Here is a 26,541-nt window from a genome sequence, read left to right as displayed (position 1 = left end):
ATGCATCTCAAATTGATTAGAGCCAAAGCTGATTGGGACCAGAAAGGTAGACTGTACATTGTTTTCACCTATCATGTGGCACGTACATCATTGCATTTGTATATAAAAGATTGGGACAACACTCACCTGCACACAGCTTATTATTTCATACCATAGATTCCAATGATTTATCAAACAGATCTCACAATTCAAAAGCGCATAAGAATGGAAAATCTAGGTAGAACCGATCTCACAAAATAGCAGGAAAGAAACCGATTCATGCTTTCATGTTTAATAGCTGCTGCCAAGTGCAGAGGCCAGAAAACCTTTACCCAAAGAATCACAAGCACCAAAGAGCAAAAACAAGGAAAACTAATTCCTGTTTGATGACCAAAAATCAGTAAATACCCTGTCGCTTCTAATTAGATTAGACACTTCAAATAATATCAACCATGACGATATGCAGCTTCCATATCTTTAGACTGGAATATATATCTGTACAGGAGAGCATTCCATTATTCTCTGCTGCCACACAAATGGCAGTACTAACATGCTGCAACCAGAAGCATCTTACAGCATAAAACTTCAGCACTTCCATGAGCAGCTAACAATTGAAAAGATGCAAGAACTCCACTAACTCTTCATCAGCAGTAAATCATAATTAAAAAAAAAAAGATCAAAGGGACCAAATAAGCTTCGCATTGGCCAAAGACAAGCAACTGACCGATGTTGCATACCAGCAGGCAAGATCCTAGTCATGTAAAGAGAACAGCTGATGGTTGCTTATAACTTGAAGTAGTGGATTTGATGGATAATGTAAGAGGTCTGTCTTTTGAACTAGCAAAACCTGCAACTGCTTCGGAGGAGTTTGATTGGGTGCTTTCACCATTCCCAGGCCTCACCCAGATCTTGATATGTCCCTCCCGACAAACAGTAAGCACTGATTCATTAGTAAATATCAAACCAGAGAGTGGCTCTACATGCACACGGTGAGCAACCAGAGGCGAGAGTTTGGGCACATCCCGCATACTTGGAGAAGGTTGAAGTGTGCCTATGGGACAAATGTTGTCCCAGTGAGCAGAATGACTTCCGCTGCTGAGTGTTGGGGACCCACCAGGAGGACAGGATCGAAATGGCACCACAATTTCATCCATTACCAGGTCCCACAGCAGCAGCTGAGTGTCCTGAAAACATATAATGAAAGACAAACAAATGACAAATATAAAACGCCTAGCACGCAAATGCAGGTTAAAAGAGATTAAACCATTGAATAGAAACTAAATCTTTGGCCCACATTTTGCTTGAGATAGCTTGTAGGTGTGACAGCATTCAACAAGAGCTCCAGAAATTATTTGATACAAGACCACAACAAATTATTGAATTTTCAGCAGTAAGTTTAAACCATTCTATCAACAGAAAGCATGAGGTCACATAGTTACAAACTGGTCATGGCTGATAACGCAAACTATCTCAGAAATCCTGTGGACAAAGTTCGGTCAATTCCTACAAGGTGCATTAGCCACTCTTGTAATAAGCACAAAAAATGCAGAAAATATAATATAAAACATATTTTTTAGAAAAAGAGAATCTTTACTGAACTATAATGATTTTTCATAATTGTTATACTTGTACTGTTACTTTTATTGAACCACTTACAATAACACAACAATTTCACAAACCAAACATCATGTGCTATCATGCTCGAATCATCCAAATTGCATGTAGCTAACCTACATGAGTATGGAGTCAGAAATCAGTGAATTTGATTCTGATAGATGAATGTTTCAAGTGAAGACAGCAAACAAATGTCCCAACAAACGTTATAGTGAACTCCACATACCTCTTACAATTCTCAACCTCAAAGCCACTCCAGCTAACCCTTTGACCACCTCAACTATATGGCACTGTATACCCATATGTAGACCCCCATAGATGGAATAGGGTATGTTCATTTATGCTGAAAAAAATATCATTTCTCATGCATCATCAATATCCAAATCCATAACAATATGCATGCATGCACAAGCATGGTTCACCGAATCATCACAAATCGGGAGTTTTAGAGCGTACCAAACCGAATTATTCGCTAACTAAACAGCATAAAAGGTGGTTCAAATATTTCTTGCTTCATTTCTATCTCTGGCATCCCCTAACTGACTGACACCAATGCAGATCATTCCCAGGTAAGCCCTCCATCTCTCTCTCCCCTCCCTCCCCCTCTCTCCCTCCCTCTCTTCCTCCTCCTCCCTCTTCCCTTGCAGTCTCCTCGACGCCACTGTTTTCGTTTCAAAACAAGGGAGAGTGGAATAGGAGAGCAAGGGCACGAAGCATAGGATCGCAATCATGATTCTCTGTTTTAAACTTTTTTTATTTTCAAATTTTGAATTGAAGTCGGCAAACCATGTGGCAACATTCCTACAATGAACTCGGCAAACGGTCTATAGACTTCAGTTCAAAATTTAAAACTAAAAAAAGAGCCACCCCAAAACGGCATGGCACAGATCCATACAGCATTGTACCGCCCACCGACCAATACGAGTCTTGATACTGGTATGCACAAGTATCCAAGAAGCATAGAGAAATTTATATGATTCAATATATGTGAAAAAAAGTCCTAGGTTCATCTCATTAGTCAACTTAAAATGGGAAAAGCATGCTGTGATACATTAGTTCATAATCATATATATTAAAATCAACTATTCATACCTTGTATGATCAATATCGGCCTCTGCATTTCAAAGAGTGTCTCAGTATAACATGACCATGGTAGAGAAGATAATTCAATGGCAAAGATGCAATAAAAGCTAGGTAGGCTATGATGAAGAATCATTACATCAAAGAAAGAATAAGAATTGTATGAATGGAGGCTAAGGTGATGGATAACCATGATGGCAAAGGCATGTGAAACAGATACAAGAGGAGAAACCTTGAAAAGGCAGTTTAGGCTTGTATTAAAAGGTGAGCAAAGAAAAGAGGAAGACCTAAAATAACATGAAGATGTGAAAAAAGATCTAGCAAAGAAAGAAGGGAGAACAAATCTAGCCACATGCATTAAAGACTTGCAAGCAAAACTCAGAAATCCAAATTGAAAAGGTTGTGGATAAAGCACCATGGTTACGGCTAAAGGTTTTCCTACCATATATATTAGCATGGCTTTGCCAACAAAGCCATGTATACTGGTGCATCTCTTAACAGACTCTATAGCATAGGCAATATACACAAACCTTTAGTACAGAATTTCCTAGTGTATCTACCTTCAAATAGGAAGGAATAAAATATTGCTCGGATGGATGAATGGATTGGATATGATTGGTCACTGCTCACTAAAAAATAAATCAGATGAGAATTCAGTTAGCCTGCAGTAGACAACTGAAAACGAGATTATTGAATTTTAACACTACATTCAATTGTCAGAATGTGGAAGAATTACAAGATATGTATATTATTTATAGCTTTCTTCATGTCTAAATGACAATTGTAGCTGAAAAGTTCAATGTTAGCATGATGGTTTTGGTTCTTTTTTACCTGGCCAACTGAACCAAAGCGATACATGACATTCTCTCCTGTTCCATCTGAATTTGGTGCTGACCAGTAGGAATCAAAAGCAACGCCACTAACCTGCCAAATAACTTTACATCAATATATGTTAAATGGCTAATCAAAAGATGTTACACAGAACATTAGATTAAAAACTTACCCATGAATTATGTCCCTCACCCCACGCTACTATCTTCCTGTCTTCCATGCTCCAAACTTGAACTAGATCATCTTCACCGCCAGTCAATATATATTTCCCGTCTGAACTGAAACAATATATAACATTCTTAATAAGGTTTGTTCTCCTAAAAGAAACAAATTGCAAACTCATCTAAGAAATCCGTGTTATATATAGTTTTGTGCTTCATGAATTTTAAGCAATTGTTGTATGCTGGTGAGACATAAGATGATGAATATGTCCAAGCACATGAATGAGATTGGCAGAGGTAGGAAGCCGATGTAGGTCAATGAGCATAAAACAGGATTAAACTTGTGGTATAAGCATGATAACAAGGCTAAGATGTCAAAATAATAGAGGCCAATTCAAAGTTGCAGTTGCACCTATAAGAGTGATAGGAAAACAACTGAGATGGTATCGCTCGAGAGACTGACAGCAGTGCAGAAAAGCCAAAAAATATGATGAAACCATATTTGTACATAATAATGAGTTGATAGGAGCCAAGGACCTAATAAGGGCTGGCTGCAGATTCTGCTAAAAGATTTGGAAAGGTTTCTTACAAGGTTTGTTGTACCAGTCAATACCATACCATAAGGAGCATACCATACTGTGCCAGTACCAAACCGCTACGCAGTTTCATACCGCACCAACACACATACGCCTTGCTATCTCGTACCGTACCGCAAACTGACATTGTAATAGGATGGTACCGGTACCGAGGTAGCGAACCTTTCTTATTTTATGGAATAGCTCTTAATAGGTATGCAGCAAAGAATGATTATATTCAAGGATCAGATAAATCTAAAGAAACAGAGAGAACAATATCAATGTTGGATTGTAGGAACCACATCACAGGTTCCAAGCAGAAACAAGCATAATTTGTATGGAAGATGTTTTGTAATACCTCCAGGCACAACATAGTAAGGCACCATAATAGCTTTTCCCACCAAATATTAGTTGCTCTTTTGTGAAATCAAATACTCTCAGATAACCTACAAGAGCCAATCTACCTCAGGTTAAAGTGAACAAAGAAGCACAGAATATGATGGAGAGATACTAAAAGATAATGGATCTATATGCATGAAATGAAGCAAATACCATCTCTGCCAACAGTGGCTAAATATGCTCCATCTGTTGAGAAAGAAATGTTGTTGATTGAACCTTGGCAAATATGCCATCTAGCGATTGGATTGCTCTGCAAGGAAAACCATTGTCTCAGGATTAAAAATATAACAGGACTGCAGAAAATAGAACATAATTGTCTCATAAATGTCCAAAAGAAAAATCTTGAAATGCACTGATGCAACATCCTGTCAATGATGTATCCAATAGACCTCAACTGATGAGAGAAGACAATGACCACATAAGACTGCCATCTACAGTTGAATTCCCCTAAGAGAGTTTCTCCTAGAAGAAAATTGTACAGGTACTATGATTTCCTCCTCGGAGTTCCAAGGGAATGCAAACAAGAAAATCCGATTTCCAATATAAACCTAGGACATGAATCACAAGCATACATAACAACTTTTGCCGCAATATAGCAAATAATCTGGGACATACTTCACTAAGATGGAAACTTATAATAAAGAGCAACTTATCCATTAAAAAAAAAGGAATGTCATGAATTATATGAACCTTTTTGGGCCGTACTTTCACCAAGATGAAAGCTTATCATAAAGAGAATCTTATCCACAAAAACCAAAGAGAAAAGAAATGAAAACACAATGTCATGAATTACATGAGCCTGATCATGCATGGCTTAATAACCAGATCAAGCTAGTCTAGCTACTAGTGTATATATCATAATTCTCAATTCAGGTTCAAAAGGAAGCGCTTTTATGTCCATAAGCTATCGGTGATGATTTGCATTAGGAATATTTGCAATTTTTTTGTAAATTGAATTAAATAGAGGTGGCATCAAGCTGATCAGTGAAGCAAATCATAAGTTCACCAAATATGTTTAAGTTTTCAGAATAGATTAAAAATTTGTATTTAATTCATGATATAATGCAGTTTTCATTGAATCCATCTTATTGAAAGATTAAGCACATTATCACTAGTATCAGCACTTACCACCATACAAAAACAAGTTAACAATATTTCTCTTGACATATAAAAATATGTATTGGTTAGTTGTTCTATAACAGAAAATACTTCTTACAAAATTCAATTACTGATTTGTGATTTCTTTCGATGTTATGCGTTCTTAAATCTTCCAGATTTGGATGCAATCTGAGTTGTCAAAAACATGCTCCCATTGCTCATTTAAAAACGAAATTATACCAGCTCTTTTAACACAACCACATTAGTCTTTTTCCCCCTTATCAGGGGTGCAGGGGTGCGGGAGTAGAGGAGGCATGATTTTCACCAATTTCAACTATATTCATGCATGCATATGAGAAATGCATCAAGCATATGACTACAAACATGATTCGATGATCAACCGTATTAGACAAAATTTTCCTAGATGAAAATGCTGTTTTTACAGGATCTACATATTTTTATTTCATTTTTATTCGCCAAAAACATGCATGCTTTCATCTTTTGTGCCTAATCTCTTCCTCATAATGTTGAAAATTATGTAAATTTAAGTAAACTTGTGACTTTATCTATCATCTTGCATAACTTAAAAGGCAGTTTGTCACAATTTTAGTCATTACCATATCTTAACACAAAGAGCCCCACCATGACTTCATTCACCTCCACCATCTTATGTACATAACTTTTTTTTTGCTCAAAACAATCTAATACAATTTCTTTCATCTAATCATGACCATATTCACCATTACAATTGAACTTAGTGAATTTCTCATAAAAGTTGCTATTGTAGCACAGAACGAGCACATCATTAGGGAAATTCAACAGTAGATCTGTCACTAAGACCCAAAGACCAATCTGAATCCATAGACCCACAAGCTGGGCATAGATTCAATGATTAGGCCCATAAATCATTTCAGATCAGGGCCTAGGTCTAGTTAAAGTGCAGAACCCAGACCTCGCCTGATCGTATAATACATAGGGTATATGATTGATTATTATGAACGCAATAGGATCGATTACTATGAACCCAACTCAACCCACCCGGATCCAACTCTGATAGTTTGCGCAGCATACAACGTATGTTTCTACACTCGTATCCTTCACATTTCTTATGATATTTATCTAGTATACTTATATCATTAGGGACTTGTTTCGAGGGTATGAAGGACTGGTGGATCTTGTCAATTTTCTCATACCCAAACCTTGACTTGGATCCCACTAGGGCTGTAAAAAGAACAAGCTGCTGGTAAGCTGGCTCATGTTTGGCTCAAAATTCAGCTCAAGACTGGCTTGCTCAACTAGTGAAACAACCAAGCTTGAGCCCGATTTTTGAGCTCGAAAACTTGAAAATTAAATGAGCCAAGCTTGTGCTAGGTCCAACTTGTGCAAAGTCAGCTTGAATAACTCAAAATATAAAAACATAAAGATTTATTATTTATTATTTATAGAAAAATATTAATGCAAACGTAACAAAATAATGGAAAAGTGACATTTTAGTAGTGCCATATCTTGGGGCAAGATTTATGGGTTACTACATTTAAAATATCCTCTCACCTATTTAAATCATCTCAACCATTATATTTCTATTTAACAGCTGAGATAAGCTGCGAGGCATAAGAAGAAACAAGACAAAACCTTTCACTAGCCTTAAAACTATCTCATGATTTGTTGGAAGCCTCTCCCTCCATCTCCATCTCTCTCTCTCTCTCTCTCTCATGCGTGAGCAAGCGCTTGCTCTTTCTTGTAGATGTTCGATCTATTGCTTTCTAGTGCCAATCTAAAAGTTTGGCCAAATATGCTGCTTGTTGCCTCTCAAGTCTCAACATTATGTCAAGATTGGTGGTGTCACCACCAGCTATTCCCTCACTCCACTCTCAAGCATAGCCTTGTCCTCTTTCACCTCTTTCTTCTAAACTCTCGCCATCTCTCTTTCGCTCTATCCATGTGAAAAATATCAAGGCTAACTGAGCCAAGCATGAGCGAGCTTGAGTTTAAATAAGCCAAGCTTGAGCTCGAGCCTCGCAGCTTGAGCTCATGTCAAGCTCAAGCTGAGCTCCAGCTGACCGAGTTGATTGTCGAGCTGGCCTTTGCTCGCTCATGCTCTGCTTGTTTTCATCCCTAGACACAATCTATTACTTTAATGGGTGGTGTTTGGATCAAAAGTTTGGTCCAGAATCCAAACAAGTTTGAGTACAGGTCTAGAAGTATCTGGACCCAACTTGACCAAATAGCACCCCTATTCAACAGCTGGAAAATAGAGAACATAGAAAGCATTAATGAAGTATATCAATCTTAGAGTTTAAATATGCAAATAATTTTATATCTGAATTTTATTTCAAGCATAAAATAATTTACTTCATATGCAGGAAATTCTATGAAAGGAAACATTTGGCATCCCAACTATTTCTCAAGCACAAAGGAAGAAAAGCAGTAAAGAAAGAATAAAAGAAAAGATAAGTAATAGACTAAAATTTTTCATTAACTTGTATAGTTCATCCAAAAATTATATGCCTCAAACGCTCTTGAACAACACCCAACCGACCATTGATAAATGGCTTAACTTTGAAAACAACTTAAATGAAACTACTGTCAGAGCAATTTCCAATGACTCGATAACCCTACTAATGAGCTTTCTAAACAATTCCTAAAAATCACACGAAAAATAGATTTCCAAATACCAAAAGGTCGATAATACTCAAAGCCCCATCTAAACCTAGTTTGCGTTAACTACGAGAACTGCCAAGTGCACAAACAAAGTTTATGCTCAATCAGCTCCCCAAGAGCAAGGACATGGATATATCCAATAAAAGGCCTAAAGAAAATGTCAGACACAATATTAGCAATTCTACAAGGCAAATAAAAGAATGATACTAGCAAGGCAAATAAAAATGTCAGACACAATATTAGCAATTCTAGCAAGAAAATCAAGTTTGCTCGGTGCTTGAAGGAAATTGGTGGACAGCTAATCCTCACACATGAAGGAACAATATTCTACAGAGAAAACAATGTAGGCTCATCCAGGCAAACATCTAGCTAAAAAGATGGTTAATGTCAAAAGAAATGTATGATTTAATGAAATCTACCTATGGTGCCATTACAGCCAGCAAATAGGCAGAACAAGATACCTAGTAATATTATATCTTAAAAAAAAGGATTCAATGGTTGAACTTCTCCACCAAAAACAAGCCATCTTGATCGAATTTTCTAACATACTGGTCTTTTTTAATCTCAAGAGTATTACGAGTAAATTAAAAGTATAGAGGTAAAATTCCAAAAGTTGTCCAACAATATATTTGATGCACATTGAAACTGACTTCAAAATGCAGATCAGGTTTATTTCTGAAGTTACCTTACTTGACCGTGCATGTGCAACAGAAAATTGGGTTTGATCCTTGATAACAGGAAATGAACAATCTGCAGTCCCATCCTTGCTCTATACAAACAGGGCAAGAGTCAATTTCAATTTTAGAACAAACTTAAAGGCAATCACTATTAGATTAAACTGAATAATCGATCCCACACCTACTTTTTCATACACATACAGATTTCCATCAGCATGACCAACAACAAAAGCACCATCACCTTCTGGAACCCATGCAACACCAGTGCATCGGCTGCAGAAAACCAAGGAATGCGCACATAAATGGTAAATAAATATTACTTTTGAAATTAATAAAACAACAAAAACTAGATAAAAAAGAATCAACCAAGCACAATAAGACTATAAAAGGAGCTACTTTATTCAACCCCACCCCTTCATGAGCTCACATGTGCGCACACCTCCTTAGTTTTCCATTTGACTTGCTACTTATCAAGCTTTCCTAGAAAAAGTTGTTCAAACAAAGTTCCCAAAGTTTAGCAGCTAGCATGATCTTAACAGCAATAGTTGCCCAAGCAGTTTGACTTATTCCCTAAATAGCATTGTTGTAATAAAACAAATGAATTAAAATGTTTAAGCTCCCCAAATTTTGATGAGTCTTAAGATAAAACTCAAAAGAAGCTTATACCCATCATTTTCTTCTAAGTCTTTAATGCATCATCTAGAATTTTCCCTTTTTGCTCACAACTACAAGTGCAGCTACTGGATAGTCCAAATTCAATCAGAAAGAATGAATCTTAAGTGTTGATCGGCAAAATATACCCAATACATGGCACACAGGCTAGAATCTTAGCATGCTGTTGTGCTGGGACACGCCAAGAACTGGCACAATGCAGCATGGAACCATACCACTAGCAGACCAGCATGCCCTTGGAACTTCAATCCTTCGTCAAAGTACCCCTTTCACCAGATCTTGCTTGCGAAGAAATATGCCAGCCATCTGATGTTAAACAGCCCCTTTCCAATGAAGAATGTCTGGAGTCCTATTCCAATGGGGTTTTGTTTAAAAATGTTTAAGAGTATTTCAAAGAAAATTCAGAGTCATTTTCAATCATCTACTTCGCTGGTTTTAGGAGTATAGTTTATTAATAGTGGTTTTGATATAAATGAAGGGTAATGCTATAGGGCGTCCCTCATACTCAATCACACGAAGTTTGTTATGCCATATGTCCACAAGGGAATTATTATGATTCACAGGGGCCGGTCAAACCACGACACGCCATATTGGCGCCATATTGGCACCATGTTGGTACAAGGAAAATTTTTTATACTAAAAAGCACTCATAGCATTTTAGATTAGTGATTCCTCATCAGAGTCTAGTTTGGGGAGCAAGCAGTAACTAGTTAGTCCATTTAATACAGGGAATATTTGGATGCTAAATATCCCTATTTTGGAATCCTGAAAGGCGATGAATAAAGAAGTTGAATGGTCCTCATTTTGGAGGATTTAATCACCATTTTGTTTCAGTTTTATTTTTAATTAGGGAATCCTAAATTAATTGAGGTCAGAAATGTAGCTGATCAAAGCTCTCTAAAAGAGGTTTGGTCAGTTGATTACGAATAGTTGATTCCTAATTTGATGAATCCTAATAGCAGGCAAAAAGGGGATGGTCTAGAACCGACCTTGGGCTGCTGTTTGATTTGAATGTATGCAGAGCTTATTGGAGAAATAAAAATTGGCTGCAAGACTTTACCCTTTCTCTTCTTTCCTCTTGTTCCTCTACTCTATTTTCTCTTATTTCCCCCTCCCCCTCTTTCTAGACTTAATCTATTGGTTGTCTGTGATAAAATGCAGCAAATTAAGCTTTGTACCCAAACTGAAGCCACATCTAAATAAAATTTGCTTCTGTTTTGCTCCTGACAGCAGATTGGTGGGCAGTCTAGAAGCTGATTACTGTCATAGCTGAGTGAGCGATAAAAATTGTATATTAATCAAATTGTTTCCAATCTGCTTAAACTTTACTAACATGAATTTCATACAAAATCCCAAAACTCCAGTAAGATGCCATCAACAACTTAAAAAACTGGAAATTGATTCCTTTCTGGAAGTTATTCCATATCATCATTATGCATCATGCAAATGCATTAAATAAAGGTCCAGGTCTTATCATTGTTTTTCTCATACCTAAAACCCTGCACATTAATTCCATAATCAGGTTTTCCTTAATCTCCCCCAACTCTTTTCAACTGCAACCAAAATGTCTCTCCACGAAATGTTGTCTTCATTCTCATAGCAAATGGCTCCATCAGCTCAATCGGTTTCCTATTACTTTGTCTTCAGCTCAACTTTCCATAACCATATTGGATCATGCTATCCTTTTAAGCTCCTTGTAATGTACCATCCTTACATCTACTCAAGCATATAAATCAATAGCCACACTTTTTACTATAATTATCCTATATGCATATACCAACTTTATTGATCGAAGCATTGATCTTTAATAAAGCTGCATATATCTTACTGTTTCATACTCCCCCCTGACCATCTTCAACATGTTAAGAACTCCGAACACTTCTTATTTGTATAGGCCAAGGTCTCGCTCTTCAACAAAAAGGAAAAGAAAAAATCATCCCACCCAATTCACTTTAATTGTACGGCAGAACTGAGTCAACAAATATGAACCCAAGCCTAATATCAATATATTGTGGAATTTGCTATTCACTTGCTTATTTTTTCTAACTGACTTCAATGTTTATCCTCCCAATATGTTCCTCCATGGTATTAACTTAGCCCTCATCCTAAATTTAGCTTTAACAATTAACAATGAGTACCTAAAACTTGTCACAGCCCTCCTCAATGCCTGGATACTGCTGACAATTTTCTTGGAATTGTCTTTTTCCCTTGTAAGCACTTGCTTAGTACTCTATGAAAGTATTTATTTAATGGTAGGCGCATGGATTAAAAATCTAGAGAGAAAAATAATGAAGGTACAAACTTGGTTCTCGAGGTGTGGAATACCCATGACACTGACACTGTATATAATGATATTTGCTGGAATAAAACATTGTTGGATGATCACATTAATCCATTAAAAGTGTCAAACCCCAGAGTGCAAGATTGATGCAAGTGAGAAAACAAGAACCGGGAGAATACATGCCTGTTATTTATAGTGCCATCCTTGTTATAATGCTGAGCTGCTACGAGCTTCCTTCCAGGGTCCTGCAATTGTTGCCTCAATGACACCGAATAAACTAAGACACCATAGATATTGACATTTAGTAGGGCAGAACGACAATTGAATCAACAAGAAATCATAAAAACAGAATATAACCAGACTGATTTAACCCCATAACTGAACTCACCATCACCGGAGTGCAGACCAATGAGCAAATCGTGCCCATCCTTAGCCTCGGCATCAAAGGCATGGCATACAGGGTTCGAGTTGCTGAAGTGGATGGACTTGATTGGATCCTGGAAAACAACAACATCCGGTGGTGATCAAACTGCATCGCAAGCCAACAAAAAAAAACAGATAAATGAGAACCTTATCCTGCGAATTGAGATCACTGATGAAGAGAGTGTCAGCGGCATTGAAGATAAGGTACGCCCCCTTGCCGTCATAATTAGACGTGGACTGAGAACTACTCGATCCAATGGAGGATCCAAGGGACCCCCCGGTCCTGCTGTTCCCCGAAACCACTCGGCTAACGCCATTCCCCCCAACAAAGCTAAGCGCCCGGCTCCCGTTCCCAGCCCCAAGCAGCCTCGCCGCCGCCGACCTCACCCCTCCGCCGGAGCTCGGGGTCGACGGCGTGGACGGCGCCTGGTTGGCGGGTTTCTCCTTCAGATAAGCGATCGTCAACTTAATAAAAAAAAACAATCTTTAGCAAAACATGGAATCACGCAAGCATCAAAGGGTGAGGGGCAAAACCCTAACCCTAGGCCAAGAAGCACGGTACCTGGGAGACGGCCTTGCCATGAGAGTAGTGGAGGATTGCGGCCGGGTGGGTCTTCTCGTACTGGAGCTTGTAGCGGCCCTCGGGGGTCTTAAAATAGGTCTTGAGGCCCGGCGACTGGGCGTTGATGGAGGTTGACGTTGCTGCCATGATCAGAGGCTTAGGGTTTTCGAAATTAACAGAATGAGGACAATCGATCGAGTGATCATACTACCCTCTTTGTTCTCCGAGGATTAAACGTTAGAGACGATCAAGGATCGAAGAATAACGGTTTTATCAGGGAGAAGATAAGGATGGAGGCGAGAAAGAGGGGCGAAGGGTTTCCATCCGTCGTCTTCGTTGCCTCCGCTTAAATCTCAACGGCTCCGGGGGAGAGGAAAGGGGAAATCAGAAAATAAAAATAAAAATAAAACCAAAGCGTGTCGTATTTCGATATGCCGGTTTAAAAAAGGCCTTAAATGGCCGTCTTTCTCTTTTTTTCCGCTTGAACTTTCACCGCCCGAGGTATCTTGACCGTCCTTTTGGTGGCCCCTTCTGTTGGACGGATGGCATTATGGCTCTGGAATGTAAATTTAGGGTATAATTAGATATGGGAATCGTAATCTATTTCTCAAACAGATCAAATCACGTTAAATAAAGTAAATATATTTTAAATAGATTGAATAGATTTAAATGGATTTAACAGATTAAACAGATTGAATTAAATAAGGTAGGAACATATTGAGCAAATTTTAAATTAGTTAAATAAGCCGAATCTTTGACTTATTCATTAAATCGGTAAATGAATTAAACAAATCAATGATTTAATTCCAAATCTAAATTATTTAATTAATAGATATAGACGATTTGATCCTTCAAATCTATTTATATCAAATCTAAAACTATCTAAATCAGATTATTTATGAATTATAAATTATCTTCCTTAGATGTGACATTGGATCTTTTGCGCCTCTCTAAGATCAATCCAAGAAGAAATGTTTTGGCGAGGTAAAATAAAAATAAAAATAAAACCAAAACGTGTCATTGTTCAGTTTGCTAGTTTAAAAAAAAGCTTATATGGCAGTCTTTCTTTTTTTCCGCTTGAACTTTCAGCACCTGAAATATCTTGACTATCCATTTGGTTGGCTCTTCTATTGGACGGATAGCATTATGGGACTGGAATGTAAGTTTAGGTTATAACTAGATATTGAAATCAGATCGGGTTGAATACGGTTCAAATCAAAAATTCATAATTCAATCTCGCCTACATAATTTATTTCTTAAACAGTTTAGATCAGGTTAAATAATTTTTAAATAAATTAAATAGATTTAAATAGAGCAAACAGATTAAGTAAATTTTAAATTAATCAAATAAGTTGAGTCCTGATTCGATTTAATTATTAAATCCATAAAAATATATTAAAATCTACTTAAAAAAGGTTATTTATGAATCGAATTGGTCTGTGAAATTATAAATTACCATTCTTAGATGATACACTGGATCTTTTGCGCCTCTCTAAGACCGGACGTTCAGGAATGCAGGATCGTGGTCCCGGTGGCTAGAATCTTAGAGATGGGAAGTATATACATCGAGGGTTCTAATGTTGTTCGGATCCTCTCCAATCCGAGGTTACACTGGAGAGCTTGAGCCATCCAATCACAGCCGTCCCTGCATCGTACGATGGCCGTGATAGAGACGGATCCATGCGTCCGTTTCCAATTGAATCCGGGATGGGAGAGGAGGTCAATTGTGTTTTTTTTTTAAATAAATTGGACCTTTTATTCCCGTCCGAGATCGATTACCGCTAAGGAGTCATATCGGTTATAGACTCGTGTTGTTTTGTGCATGCCTATGGCTAGGTGATCAGCATTGAACTTTTCAATGAATGTGACTTCAAAATCCAGCAAATATTTTTTTTGCAAGACCAAGGAATTGAAAGGTCTGAATAAAAAAAAAAAAATTAAGGTAAAGTTTGGAAATCCGTGATAACAAAATTTTGATCTGAACAAAAAAAAATTTAATATACTATAAAAAAATTATGCAAAATGATAAAAAGCATTTGTCCATGAAAAATATGGACCATCCATGCGCACTATTTTCATGTCATGTGGAAATACAAAAGAACGTGCAGGTGTCAAATTTCATGAAGAAAATCTTCAATCTAAACTTAGGTTACATTCAGTCCCATACTTTAGAATTTAGATCTTATGCATATGACTTTATTCAATAATTTAGCCAAGTGACATATACCAACATTATTTTTTTTGCCATTTAATTGAATATGGATATAGCATTATTAAGCAAAACCAAACCAAAATAAATACAGTCTAACTCAACAAATAATACATAAATCATGAATAACTTGGCCAAGCAACATGCTTATTAAAAGAAAAGAAAATTTATCAGCTATCTATGTCTTGTATGATTGGACTTTTAACCTGAAGACAAGGCAAAAAAAAAAATCTCTCTTGCTATACTTTAATAATAAATTATATATGTTAAACGAAATGGTCAAATATTTTGCAAGCCCCATAGAGTGTGGCAACTTTTAATCGATTTCCAATATCTTTCTAAGAAAAAAAAGCACAGAAAAATATTTTCTTTTGTATATACCAGATATGCAAATATTAATAAAATATAAAAACCAAGATTTTAGAGAGAGAGATAGATTAGGATCCTTCGAAAAGGTTTGGAGTCAGATTGACTCCCTCATCGTTCAATTGGCATGAATCATAGATTAATAAATAGTCCACTTAAAAAATTAACTTTAGCCATAAATAAAAAATAATATTTAATGAGTCGAGATGGGAGGCCAAGCAAGCTCCCATTTTTCTTTAGCCTTTTCCTTTCAAACTAGCTAACTTCCCCCTCTTTCTCTCTCCATAGCCATCTCTCTCCATTTGAACCTTCCTCCCCGTGTCTCTCTCTCAATTGAACCCTCCATCATCTCTCTCTCATCGGAACCCCAACCTCCACCTCTCTCTCCTGCTAGAACCCCAACAGAACCCAAAACCTCTCACTTCTCTCTCTCCCAAAATCCTAACCCCCCTATCTCTCTCACGCTAGAACCCCAATCCCCTACCTCTCTATTTCTCTCTCGTTGAAATTCCAACCCTCACCAAAAAACAACTCTCTTCTCCTCAATGCTGGTTTGGTAGCCCGAAGATAATAATTTTGCATACATCTCTATGTAATGTTCTAATTTTGATTATTTTATGTTGTCTTTTAAGATAGTTATCTTTGTAATTTATATCCAATGACTAATACTAATTTTACATACATATCCTTGTAATGTTTTAATTGTTATTAATTTATGTTATCCATTAAGATAGTTGTCTTTGTATTTTCTATCCAATGATTAAAAAAAAAATCTGCAATTTTCTATCCATTAAGATAGTCGTCTTTGTATTTTCTATCCAATGATTAAAAAAAAAATTTTCAATTTTCTAGCAAAAGAGAGATAGAGAGGTAGAGGGTTAGGGTTCCAACAAAAGAGAGAGGTAGAGTGTTAGGTTCCAATGTGTGAGAGAGAGAGGTGGTGGGGTTAGGAATTTTGCAAGAGACAAAAGGTCGCGGCTAGCTTTCTATCTCATCTCATTAAATTTTATTTTTTATTTTTTTAAATAGTCAATGTTAATGTTAAATAGACTTTTTATCATTATATGATTCGTGCTAATCAAGATAGAAGAGTCAACCAAATTGACCCGAAACCTTTTCGAAACAAACCTAGCGTGCGTATGTATATACAAAAAAAAAAAAAGCAAAATAAAAAGAATCATAACCATCAAAATTATCAGAAAACTTTTATAAAATCAAAAATAAAATAGATTTATAAAAAAATTAAAAAATAATTAAAACCGCACAACCTAATGAGAATAGAAGCTTCTACTTCAACTCATCCCTTTGTCCCCTGTCCCCCAAAAATAGGAGTTTCCTGTCAGCCGCCTTTTGATCTCTCTCTCTCTCTCTCTCTCTCTCTCTCTCTCTCGTGTACGCTGTGGTTCTTCGATCGACCAAGTCCAGCGTTCCCGGAATCAAATCAAGGTAGTTTGAAAGGGAAGTCGACGCGGAACGCCGCTCCTTCCTTTGTTAAGTGATGATTAAGGGCAGTGGCACTTTATAAATAATCCGGGAAATATAACGCCCCTGATTCCACTTGTCCTAACTTCTTCATCCATCCCCCCTCGCGCCCTAAATCCAGAACAAGAGCTCGCCAGTCTCCCCTCCAACCCCTCTAGATCTCACTCCGCGCGCGTATTAAAACCCGGAAGATTCGATGTCTCGAGATGACCTTTTTGGATTGATGGCTCTCCGTATATAGACCCGATGGGTCGCGGCCGCCCCGCAGAGGATTCTTGGAGTGGGGCCAGGAACGGCGGCAGAGCCTCGGCTGCTGACCGCCGGCAATGACATGGCCGCCTCCGCCAGCTCTCAGCACCGCTGCGTCTTCGGTCAGTGATCAAGAACCACTACTTCCTTCCTTTTCCCTACCTTACACCAAGAAAAATCCTCTTTTTTTTCCCCCGCGTTTCTGATGCTTTTCTCCCGGTTCAGTCTCGGTTCTTGGAGTCTTATGTCCTTCTTGGTAGTTCTTTCTTCGTTTTTTATTGGTACATCAAGAAAGATTCGATTATTTTCTCTATCTTTTATCTTGTTGTTGCTTAGAATCTCAGGTCTTGAAGTCTTGAGACTGCGTTTGACGTTTATTTTGGATTTGTGGCAGTTGGGAACATACCTTATGATGCCACGGAGGAGCAGCTGATACAGATATGTGAGGAGGTTGGCCCCGTGGTGTCCTTCAGGTCAGCCGCCTCTTAAAAAACCTAGAACTTTGATGTCTTGGAGATCAAACTGAAAACGTTTTCTTTTTCCTTTTTTTTTGTTTGAGTGACGATCCTCTGGTTGGATTTCTCGAACCGATGTGTATGGTTAAAACCAGAAGTTTGAAATCAGTTATTCTTCAAGTCGCTGCACTGAGGTAGTGAAAATCCTTAGGCTTGTCTGGAGAGGATCACCCAATGTTCGATCTAATTTCTCTTCTGAATCTCTGAAAAATGGTTATTGTTAAACTACTGGACAATTGTATTGTTCTCTTTCATTCTATATCATGGTTTTTGATGTTCTTTCACAGCTTGCACTGAAGCAATACATCATGAACTTATCATTTTCTTGCATTCGCTTTTTTTTTTGGCCTTCATTGCAAAAAGCATGCCTTTTCATTACACGATGAGTTACCAATAATGTTAACAACCTATTGGCTAAGCTTAGATGAGTAGGATCACTCTCCCAGATAACTTAAGGTCTCTGCAGATCTTTTAGTAAGAATTTACTAATCCATCTTTGTTTTCTATTATTCCTTCTTGACTGTTTTTGCTGAAAGCATGTACAGTTCCCTCTATTAACAAGAAAGGTTACATAGATAGGCAAAATTAGGAAAGTCTGGACTTACTGTAATTTTTGTATAACAAATGACAACGTATAGAAGTGAAGGAACAAATTTCATGTCATAAAAGTAAGTTGCTACTTATTAACCTCAAGAGTTGAAAACCCACATTATGAGTTTTGAATTCTTAGTATCATATCCTTCCCTTATCACAGGCTATAAAGACACTAGTACCTTATTAATCTTACGTGTATTGAATATGAGTTTTATAGTTAAAAAAGTACATGGAGGCCAACTTTAGTGGCAATATGCATGGATTGGCGGATACAGTTGGAACATATTTCTTGGGCTTACTACTTTAGAAGATTAATCTGTCTACTTCCAATTCCATCTTCATTTACAATGTTTCACTTGTTTCTCCACTACCTGCATTCTCAGTCTTTACAGTAATGTATTCTGACCATAGGAACATTTCCAAATTTACCAAGTCTCCTGAAGTAATTTAATATCATTTGTAAATAATATAAACAATGGTTCTCCTGAGTCTCAATAGTTTGCTGAGCTATTGAGATGTAAAGAGATACAAGCTTAGTTCCATCCCTTATTGTAGGCTCAGCAGGACTAGAAATCACCAATTTAACCACAACTATTTGATATCCTTGTGAGCACTCTTTCATACATGTCCTTGATAATTTTAAACTACCCTTTAAGCTTTTTGTCTCGCTCAGAACGTACCAAGTTATCTCTAGTGATATTTATAACATTTTTTAAAAATCGACAAGGATAATTTAACCACTTTTCTTCTTCTTGAATGCCTCCATCAATTGCCTTAACGAGATGACAATGTTTATTATGGCATAAATCAAAATTGGCTCTCCAAAATTGTAAGTATTTTTTTCTTAGCCTTCTTTTCATCCTCCTCCTCATTTCATATCCTGGCTCACAATTCTAACTTAAGAAAGTTGATACGCTGATACATTATCACCTTTATGTTCAGCCTCTTTCCGGATGTCGTTGAATAAGCTACTTAAATAAAGTCGACTTAGACTCTCCTATGATTTTCCATATCTTAAGTGGTATAATTTTTTTTGACTACATTTCCACTTTGCTTGCTTTGCAAAGCTATCTGTACTCTTATTTCACTAAAATTGAATTGGGGTATGTCTACCAACTTGTTAATTGTGTTTCTTATGATAACTCTCTTTAGTAGAGTCCTTGACTTATTTTCTTCTTACTCATCCTAGTGTACTTCTGAAACCTACAATTACCTGTATTTATATTTCGAGCTCAATCATATTGCTTTTCTTAACCTACATATTTTAGTAAATTTCCTAGTTTTTCTGTATTCTCTATAGATTTATAGAAGTGTCAAGTTATTCAAAATTACTTGCTTTTTGCAATTTGTTAATATTCCTCATTTCCTTGATTTGCTATCACTACTCATAATTCCACCACCTGTATATGGTTGTCCATTTAGGCTCTCCTAATAACTCTATAACACCTGTATTGACAAGATGCCAAATGATATCACATCTTATTCAATGCAATCCTTGATTTCTAGTTCCCTTCAGTGCTTGGTCTATAAGGATGTCATGTCACCCTTTCGGAATTGACCACCTTATTGTTAGCCATGTTTATGTCTTTTCCTTTTGCTTTTAGAGTACACATTCATAAAGGTGACATGTGTTTTGTAAACAGACTTTCTTTTTATCACCTTGCAACCTTTGTATGTTGAACTCTTTACTCTTGTTTCCTTTTGAAACAAGAAAAAAAGAAGTTTATCTATGACATATTAGATAGGCTCATGAAACTAACTAAATGCTCAACTTTCATTTGAAGAAAGATTGGAGAGTGTTGTCATATTATCTATTTGTTGGCTGAGGTTTGTCATGACTTTCTGCTTACGAATTTCTTAGTGACTAATCAGAAGATAGTGTAAAGTTTGTGGCAGCAAAAAAGTTTAAAATTTCATGGACCTTTTTTTATTCTTCATATCTACACTGTTAAATAGTGATCTTTAATGTTTTGACGCAGGCTAGTAATTGATAGAGAAACTGGGAAGCCCAAAGGTTATGGATTTTGTGAGTACAAGGATGAAGAGACAGCTCTTAGTGCTCGTCGCAATCTTCAGGGCTATGAAATAAATGGCCGTCAATTACGTGTCGATTTTGCTGAAAATGATAAAAATGCTGACAGAAACAGAGAGCAGGTCAGATATGATTAGCTACTAAAAGAAGCATTAAATTTTCTACTCCAGTTACCTAATCACATAAACTGCTAGAATGGTGGATGTGCTTTTAACCTTGTGATTGATATATCCTTGCTATACTTGTCAGTTAGTTTGACTAGTGCTAAGAAAGTTGTTTCTTTAGAGATATATTTTGGCAAACAAGTGCTACCACCTTGTGTGAACTTATATGTAAGCAAGTTGTGTTCTCATAGGACTCGCATCACATTAGTTTATTTATCTCCACCATAATGGAATGCAATGGTTTTCTTTTACCAATAGGGTATACTCCACTTGTTCTGCTATGTCAGTTTGGGTTATGTTCAGTTCACCAGGAGGATTGCCCTCCCAATTCGATGTTTTTTCCTGGAAGTTTCAACCATCATTGATAAGACAGCAGTCATGACCGACTATAAAGATCCTTGCAACTATGGCAGGGGATACGCTTTGTTCTCTCGCCACTCTACTCTAGTCGAATAAAGGCCCCTACAGAAGATGAAAAAGGCGGGCACTGAAATGAGAAAGGCACAAGTGATGCAAGCTTGAATGCTTGTTGATGATTGTTTTGTATTGAACCCTGATCTTTTAGAAAAAAATATGCATGTGATAATTGTACTTATGTTTTATAACTGGGGCATGATTTGCCTAATCAGATATTTGATATACTTCTTTAAATTTCATGGCCTGGCATCAAACTGGCAGATTATCATAACTACTGATCCTAAGATGTATTTTTGCTGCAATTGCAGTGCAACTATATGCTTCTATCAATCTAGATAATATTGCAACTGGTACTTTATTATCATTTAGTGGATGAAAAGTACATTTGGAAAAGTATACAATTATATGATACTTGATGGGGAAATTCTAAGTTGATAATTTTTGTTGCAGGGTCGTGGTGGACCAGGGTTGACATCAAGTATCAGTTCGACTTCCTTTTCTCACTTCAATTTATTCTTCGTTTTTTGTTTTTTCGAGACTTTATTGTTGCATGCACCAGTTTCTTTGCTAATGCTTTTGATGAAAATCTGCAGATGTGCAAAGGCAATTAGGTGGACCCTCTATCCTTGGGGATTCAACTCTTCATCAACCTATGGGTCTGCCATTAGCTGCAACTGCTTCATCTCTCATGGCTGGAGCTCTAGGCGGGGCTCAGACTTCTGGCATACAAAATGGTTTACAAAGTCAGTCTGGAATGGGAAATGATCCCTTGACTCATTATCTAGCTGGGATGTCTAGACATCAATTGAATGAAATTATGTCTGAGATAAAGGTCATTTTTTTCTGTGCTCTCACCTTTTATTTATCATCGCTCGCTCTCTGATGTATGCAAACCATAAGATCCTGATATTAGTTTGATTACAGGCTCTGTTTACTCAAAACAAGGCATTTGCTCGACAACTATTGCAAGGGAGTCCACAGCTGCCAAAGGCTCTCTTTCAGGTTGCTTTTTCATTCATTCAACTTTATAGACTAGAATTTTTTCTTCCCTTATTTTACGATAGTGGGCTATGTGCCTGAAGATGGTATACAAAGCTATGCAAGTGAGGATCATCATATCAATAGGAGGATATTTTGTCTCATTAATAAATAACCATGCTTTTCACATTATCTTGAAATTTGCTTTTCATTTGAATCAACATATAGTGAACCATGCTGACCAGTTATGGTGGGAATTTAGCAAATGCTCGGGACAAAAGGTGCTTCATTATGATGGTCTCATTTTATGTGACTATATTATCATATTATATCCTTTTCCCTTAAAGTTGCTCTCAGTTAACATAGGCAAAGTTTCATGTCAAAATCAGATCTTCATTCCCTACAAACATCAGTTGCCACCTTAATAATATGAACATTTTTGAATCTCAGCATTATCTGCAGCTGGTTTATGTGGTTCGAATTTACCTTAGATTTTTTTTTCTTGCTTCCATCCTCATGCTTTGATACTGATTTGTCATTTTATTTAGTATTTAATTATTACTTATATTTGATAAAATGAAAATTTGGAATTTTGTGCTATGTCTATGTTGCAGGCACAGATAATGCTTGGCATGGTGACACCGCAAATGGTCTGTCTCGTTAACCTCCAAAGGATGTACTGGTTTATTTGGTAGAATGATACTGAGTTTGTATAATATCAAATGTTGATTGTAATTTTTGAACTGCAGATGCAAATGATGAACAGTCAGCGATCATCAATTTTGGCCCCCCAACCTTCATCTCATATTGGCCAAGCATCTTCACAAAAGGATGCATTGATTGGAATGTTGTTGAGGCCATCTGAAAGTCAGATGCCCAATGTACCACAAAATCCAATAGGTTTGCAGCAATCTGCACATCCGCTGCCCAGTGTGCTTGCTCAACCTCAACATCAGCACCCTCTGCCACCGCTAGCCCAAGTTCTCCAGGGAAAAATACCAGGCAAACATGGAGCTACCAAAACATCATCAATACAGCCCCAGCCTCTTGATGACCCTTCTATTCAGCCAAATCCACCTGTACAGGCATCAAAAGGCCTGGTACCACAAATTCAACCCCCTCTTCAGCAGCATCATGCTAGACCACCTGGAGCTGCCCCTTTGGCGCAACATCCTCAGCTGGCCATCCCAAACACAAGCCTTCATCAACCACTTTTGCCTCATCCTTCAGTATCTCGGGCAAGTTTTTTCACTGTTAAATGCCTAGCTGATTGTATCTTCTGTATGTAGAATTCAATGATTGAAATATAATGATGGGCATGAATCCATGTGTGGTCCAATTATTCGGGCCCTGCTTTGTACTATTGTTTATCCTGTTCATGCCTATCTATGGCATAGCATGCACTTTGGCAAGAGCATATGTTAGGTTCTGATTTATTTCATAAAATTGGATTAGAAAAATCACTGGCCTACCTGATTCTATCTTCTTTATTATGGCCGAGAACCAGCATAGACATATCGGATGATATGTTGTTTTGCTATGCAAGCTTGAAGAAAATGATACTACTTAGTTCTTATTGTCAACTATATGTAGTTAAAACACCCAATCATGTTGCAGCCTCTTTAAATAGTAATCAACGATATTGTTGATATTTGCTGTTTTCTTAGCCATCATAACTATATTGTTGGATATATTAGGATCCACTGAATAAGTTGAAAAAATAGACTGTGAAAATCAAATAAGTATTTTTGGGCTGTGGTCTAAAATCTAAGTGTTGGTCTTGAATTTCATTTTTCACAAGCATGGAGCAAAATATTGCAAGTGCCATTTTCTTTTATTTTACTGTATGGTTGTGCATTTGTTTCAATTTTAAGAACTTATTTCCTGAACAATCACATACTTCAAAATTTTCAGGGCTCCTGTATGTTTACATATTGGATCTTTCTAAATATATTTTGGTAATTGTATTTCAATTTTTCCTTCCATTTGCTGAACTCTGGTTGTATAACAGATTAGCTCATCAAATTATCAATTACTGATGGGTGGACTGGAGATGCTTTCAAAGGAAGCTGGAACATCTGCTTCTGTTTGCCATGATCCAACTTGGGCATCCAAAACTAATACACAAAATTTAGGTGTAGGATTGGTAAAGCAAACAAGAATGGCAGGTGATGCATCGGAACTGATGAATCATCCTTCAAAAATACGTAGATCGGAAGATGGAAGTGGTGCTCCTCAGTCAATGAATAGCCACTCCTTTTCCAATAGACCTATTTCAGCTCAAACAATTGGCACTGAATCAGTATCTGTGAGTCAAATGACAGGTTTTGATGCGGTGCAACATTCAGAGAAACAGATGCCTCAGGTATTTTACTCATGGATATTATATCAAAAAGTTTGGCCTTCTATTGTCGCACCACATCCAATGGTTGATCAGGAAACTTAGTAAAGACCATATCATTGAAGCGTTGAATCTTGACCACTGCAAATGGATAAAGTCCAATGTTTGATTCAATGGTCAGATCCTTTTTCTCATTCAATGGTTCACCTGTACTGGCTTTGGCTCTTATTGCAGCAATAGTAGGCAGCCATTAAATTGATCTTTCACTGTTGTGGTGGAGGTTGAGTCTTTGACCATAGTCTCCTCGATCCACAAAGCTTCAAACATGGTTCTTCCACCAGGATAAACTTTGGTGGACTGTTCCAATGGCTTTCCCCTTCACATAGGTTATGTGCTTTCACTTTCACATAGGCTATGTATCTCACCAAGAGCTTCTTATTATCTTACCTTCACATAGGAGCTTGGATGAATTATTTAAACTACTAGGCAGCTAGATGTGATAACATTATTATCATTATGTTCGGAGTGATGGGAAGAAATGTACTGGTGCTTTTATTCATGTGGGTAATGTCATGATGTGTATCTTGAACAATGAGGGCTGCCTGAGGATTTTGCTGAATGAGTTAAAAGTTATTTATGAGAAAAAGCTTATTGATGGCTATTATGCGTGGAATGATGAATTTAAAATGGAGTTTTGAAGAGAGAAAAGTGGGCACCTCCACAAGTCGCGAGGATTCATACTTGTCTTCACCAGTTAAAGTGAGATTAACAGAGATATCTCTCCTTGCTTGGAACATTTAGGGGGGAAATCTGGGAATAAGAAATGGAATGGGTCTTGTTTTAGCATTATTTTTGTTTGATGTTTTCATCTTTCTTAGGAGTACGAGTGGTGGGTATCCATCATCATTAGTGGATTAATATGCAGACTTCTGTTATAAAATGAGGATGCAGAAAATCTAGGAAGACATTCGCTTATTGAAGGATCTGGGTTAGAGTATTAAGGCTTCAAGTTAATATGAACTCAAACCTGATTGTGCATTGCCATGGGTTCATCCATTTAGTTTTGATTCAGTCTTCTGCAATCTCTGTACTTGTTTTTCTGCTTGTTTTTTCAGAATCAACTCTGTTTCATTGTGGCCACTGTACGTACAAATGTAGTTTAGCTTCATCTATATATTTATATTCACCTGGAGTAGCTTGTGTTGGGTTTCTGCATACCAGAAATTTATCTTGATCTTCTGCGCTATTTCTTTATTCATTTCTTGCGCATCCATGGCTGTTATATGTCATATGCAATTGCTTATGTTAATCTTCCACTTGATTTCTCTTCTGGGTGCAGCTTACACCTGAAATGGAGTCAGCTCTTCTGCAGCAAGTACTGAGTCTAACACCTGAGCAGGTAAGTTCATTACCTGTAGAGCAGCGACAACAAGTACTTCAACTCCAACAGATGTTATCAAGCAAGTAGCGTAACTCTATACTGATTCCTCGATGCCTACATCGACATATGCACAAAGGAGGATCCCAGATCATTTTATTTATCACCTGTTGAATGTATTTGTGCATGCATAATGCATTCTTTGATGTGTAAATGTGATGAGAGAAGCATAATAGTCCATCATCATCTTAGTTGTTGAATGCAAGGCTGGCTTCCTTGATTCCATGTAACATTAGAGTATAATTCATTGCCTTTAAAGCAAAAGCATGGATCTCTCTTCTATCTATTGTTGTAACTTTGCACCCATGTGCAAATACCCTTTTCTTGTCTCCAGCAATTAATGCAAAGGAATATAAGACGAAGGAAGATTGTACCTACAAATTTTCCATAATTGTGTATCACTGCTTTGATCCTATCTATGAGAAGGCCTGCTCGACTATCTTGCCTCGTATGTGATAGGTCTTGGGAGTTTTGATGCCTCTTCAGCATCCACATGGTTCATTTTAGAAGTAACATTGTCTAGTAAAATCTGGACAACTGCAGTTTGCCTGATCATGTTGTTAGCTTGTTTGGCTTTAGGGATTTTTCTATCTGGTGATAAATGAAGCGTATTTGGAAGGTTTAGTTTATGTTTAGAATTAATATTTTTTTTGATGGAAATAAAGAAGTTATAATGTACGGGCAGATGTGTTGGCATCTGACTCATCTGCTTACAGCATTTATGGATAAGCAAAACTGCAAAT

The 26,541-nt window shown here is 37.2% G+C and overlaps 2 protein-coding genes across 4 annotated transcripts; one reads left to right on the top strand and one right to left on the bottom strand.

Moving 5' to 3' along the window:
* Nucleotides 1-376: 376 nt before the first annotated feature.
* LOC103703215 (uncharacterized) lies at nt 377-13,441 on the bottom strand. 2 transcript variants are annotated; one of them, XM_008785995.6, is made up of 11 exons: nt 13,014-13,441; nt 12,599-12,916; nt 12,417-12,525; nt 12,212-12,305; nt 9,261-9,348; nt 9,084-9,167; nt 4,793-4,889; nt 4,599-4,686; nt 3,677-3,782; nt 3,505-3,597; nt 377-1,163 (listed from the first exon to the last, which is right to left on the bottom strand). In XM_008785995.6, the coding sequence occupies exons 1-11, from the start codon at nt 13,158-13,160 to the stop codon at nt 735-737; spliced, it is 1,653 nt and encodes a 550-aa protein (XP_008784217.4). In that variant the 5' UTR covers nt 13,161-13,441; the 3' UTR covers nt 377-734. The 2 variants fall into 2 exon arrangements, with proteins under 2 accessions (XP_008784217.4, XP_008784218.4); XM_008785996.6 differs by having other exon boundaries at nt 421-1,163; nt 12,599-12,895.
* A 3,446-nt stretch (nt 13,442-16,887) lies between these two features.
* LOC103703217 (cleavage stimulating factor 64) lies at nt 16,888-26,179 on the top strand. Of its 2 annotated transcripts, none has more exons than XM_008786000.6 (10): nt 16,888-17,441; nt 17,714-17,792; nt 20,408-20,582; nt 21,492-21,519; nt 21,635-21,873; nt 21,966-22,043; nt 22,634-22,669; nt 22,769-23,257; nt 24,031-24,384; nt 25,700-26,179. In XM_008786000.6, the coding sequence occupies exons 1-10, from the start codon at nt 17,402-17,404 to the stop codon at nt 25,826-25,828; spliced, it is 1,647 nt and encodes a 548-aa protein (XP_008784222.4). In that variant the 5' UTR covers nt 16,888-17,401; the 3' UTR covers nt 25,829-26,179. The 2 variants fall into 2 exon arrangements, with proteins under 2 accessions (XP_008784222.4, XP_038986625.3); XM_039130697.3 differs by having other exon boundaries at nt 16,910-17,441; nt 21,492-21,525.
* Nucleotides 26,180-26,541: the final 362 nt, after the last annotated feature.

The sequence above is a fragment of the Phoenix dactylifera genome, chromosome 13 (assembly GCF_051530095.1).
Source record: "Phoenix dactylifera cultivar Ajwa chromosome 13, Ajwa_hap1_PhDact_Kaust_v1.1, whole genome shotgun sequence".
Classification (NCBI taxonomy): Eukaryota; Viridiplantae; Streptophyta; class Magnoliopsida; order Arecales; family Arecaceae; genus Phoenix; species Phoenix dactylifera.
The sequence above is the reverse complement of the archived record's forward strand: the minus strand, read 5'-3'. Positions and strand labels throughout refer to the sequence as shown.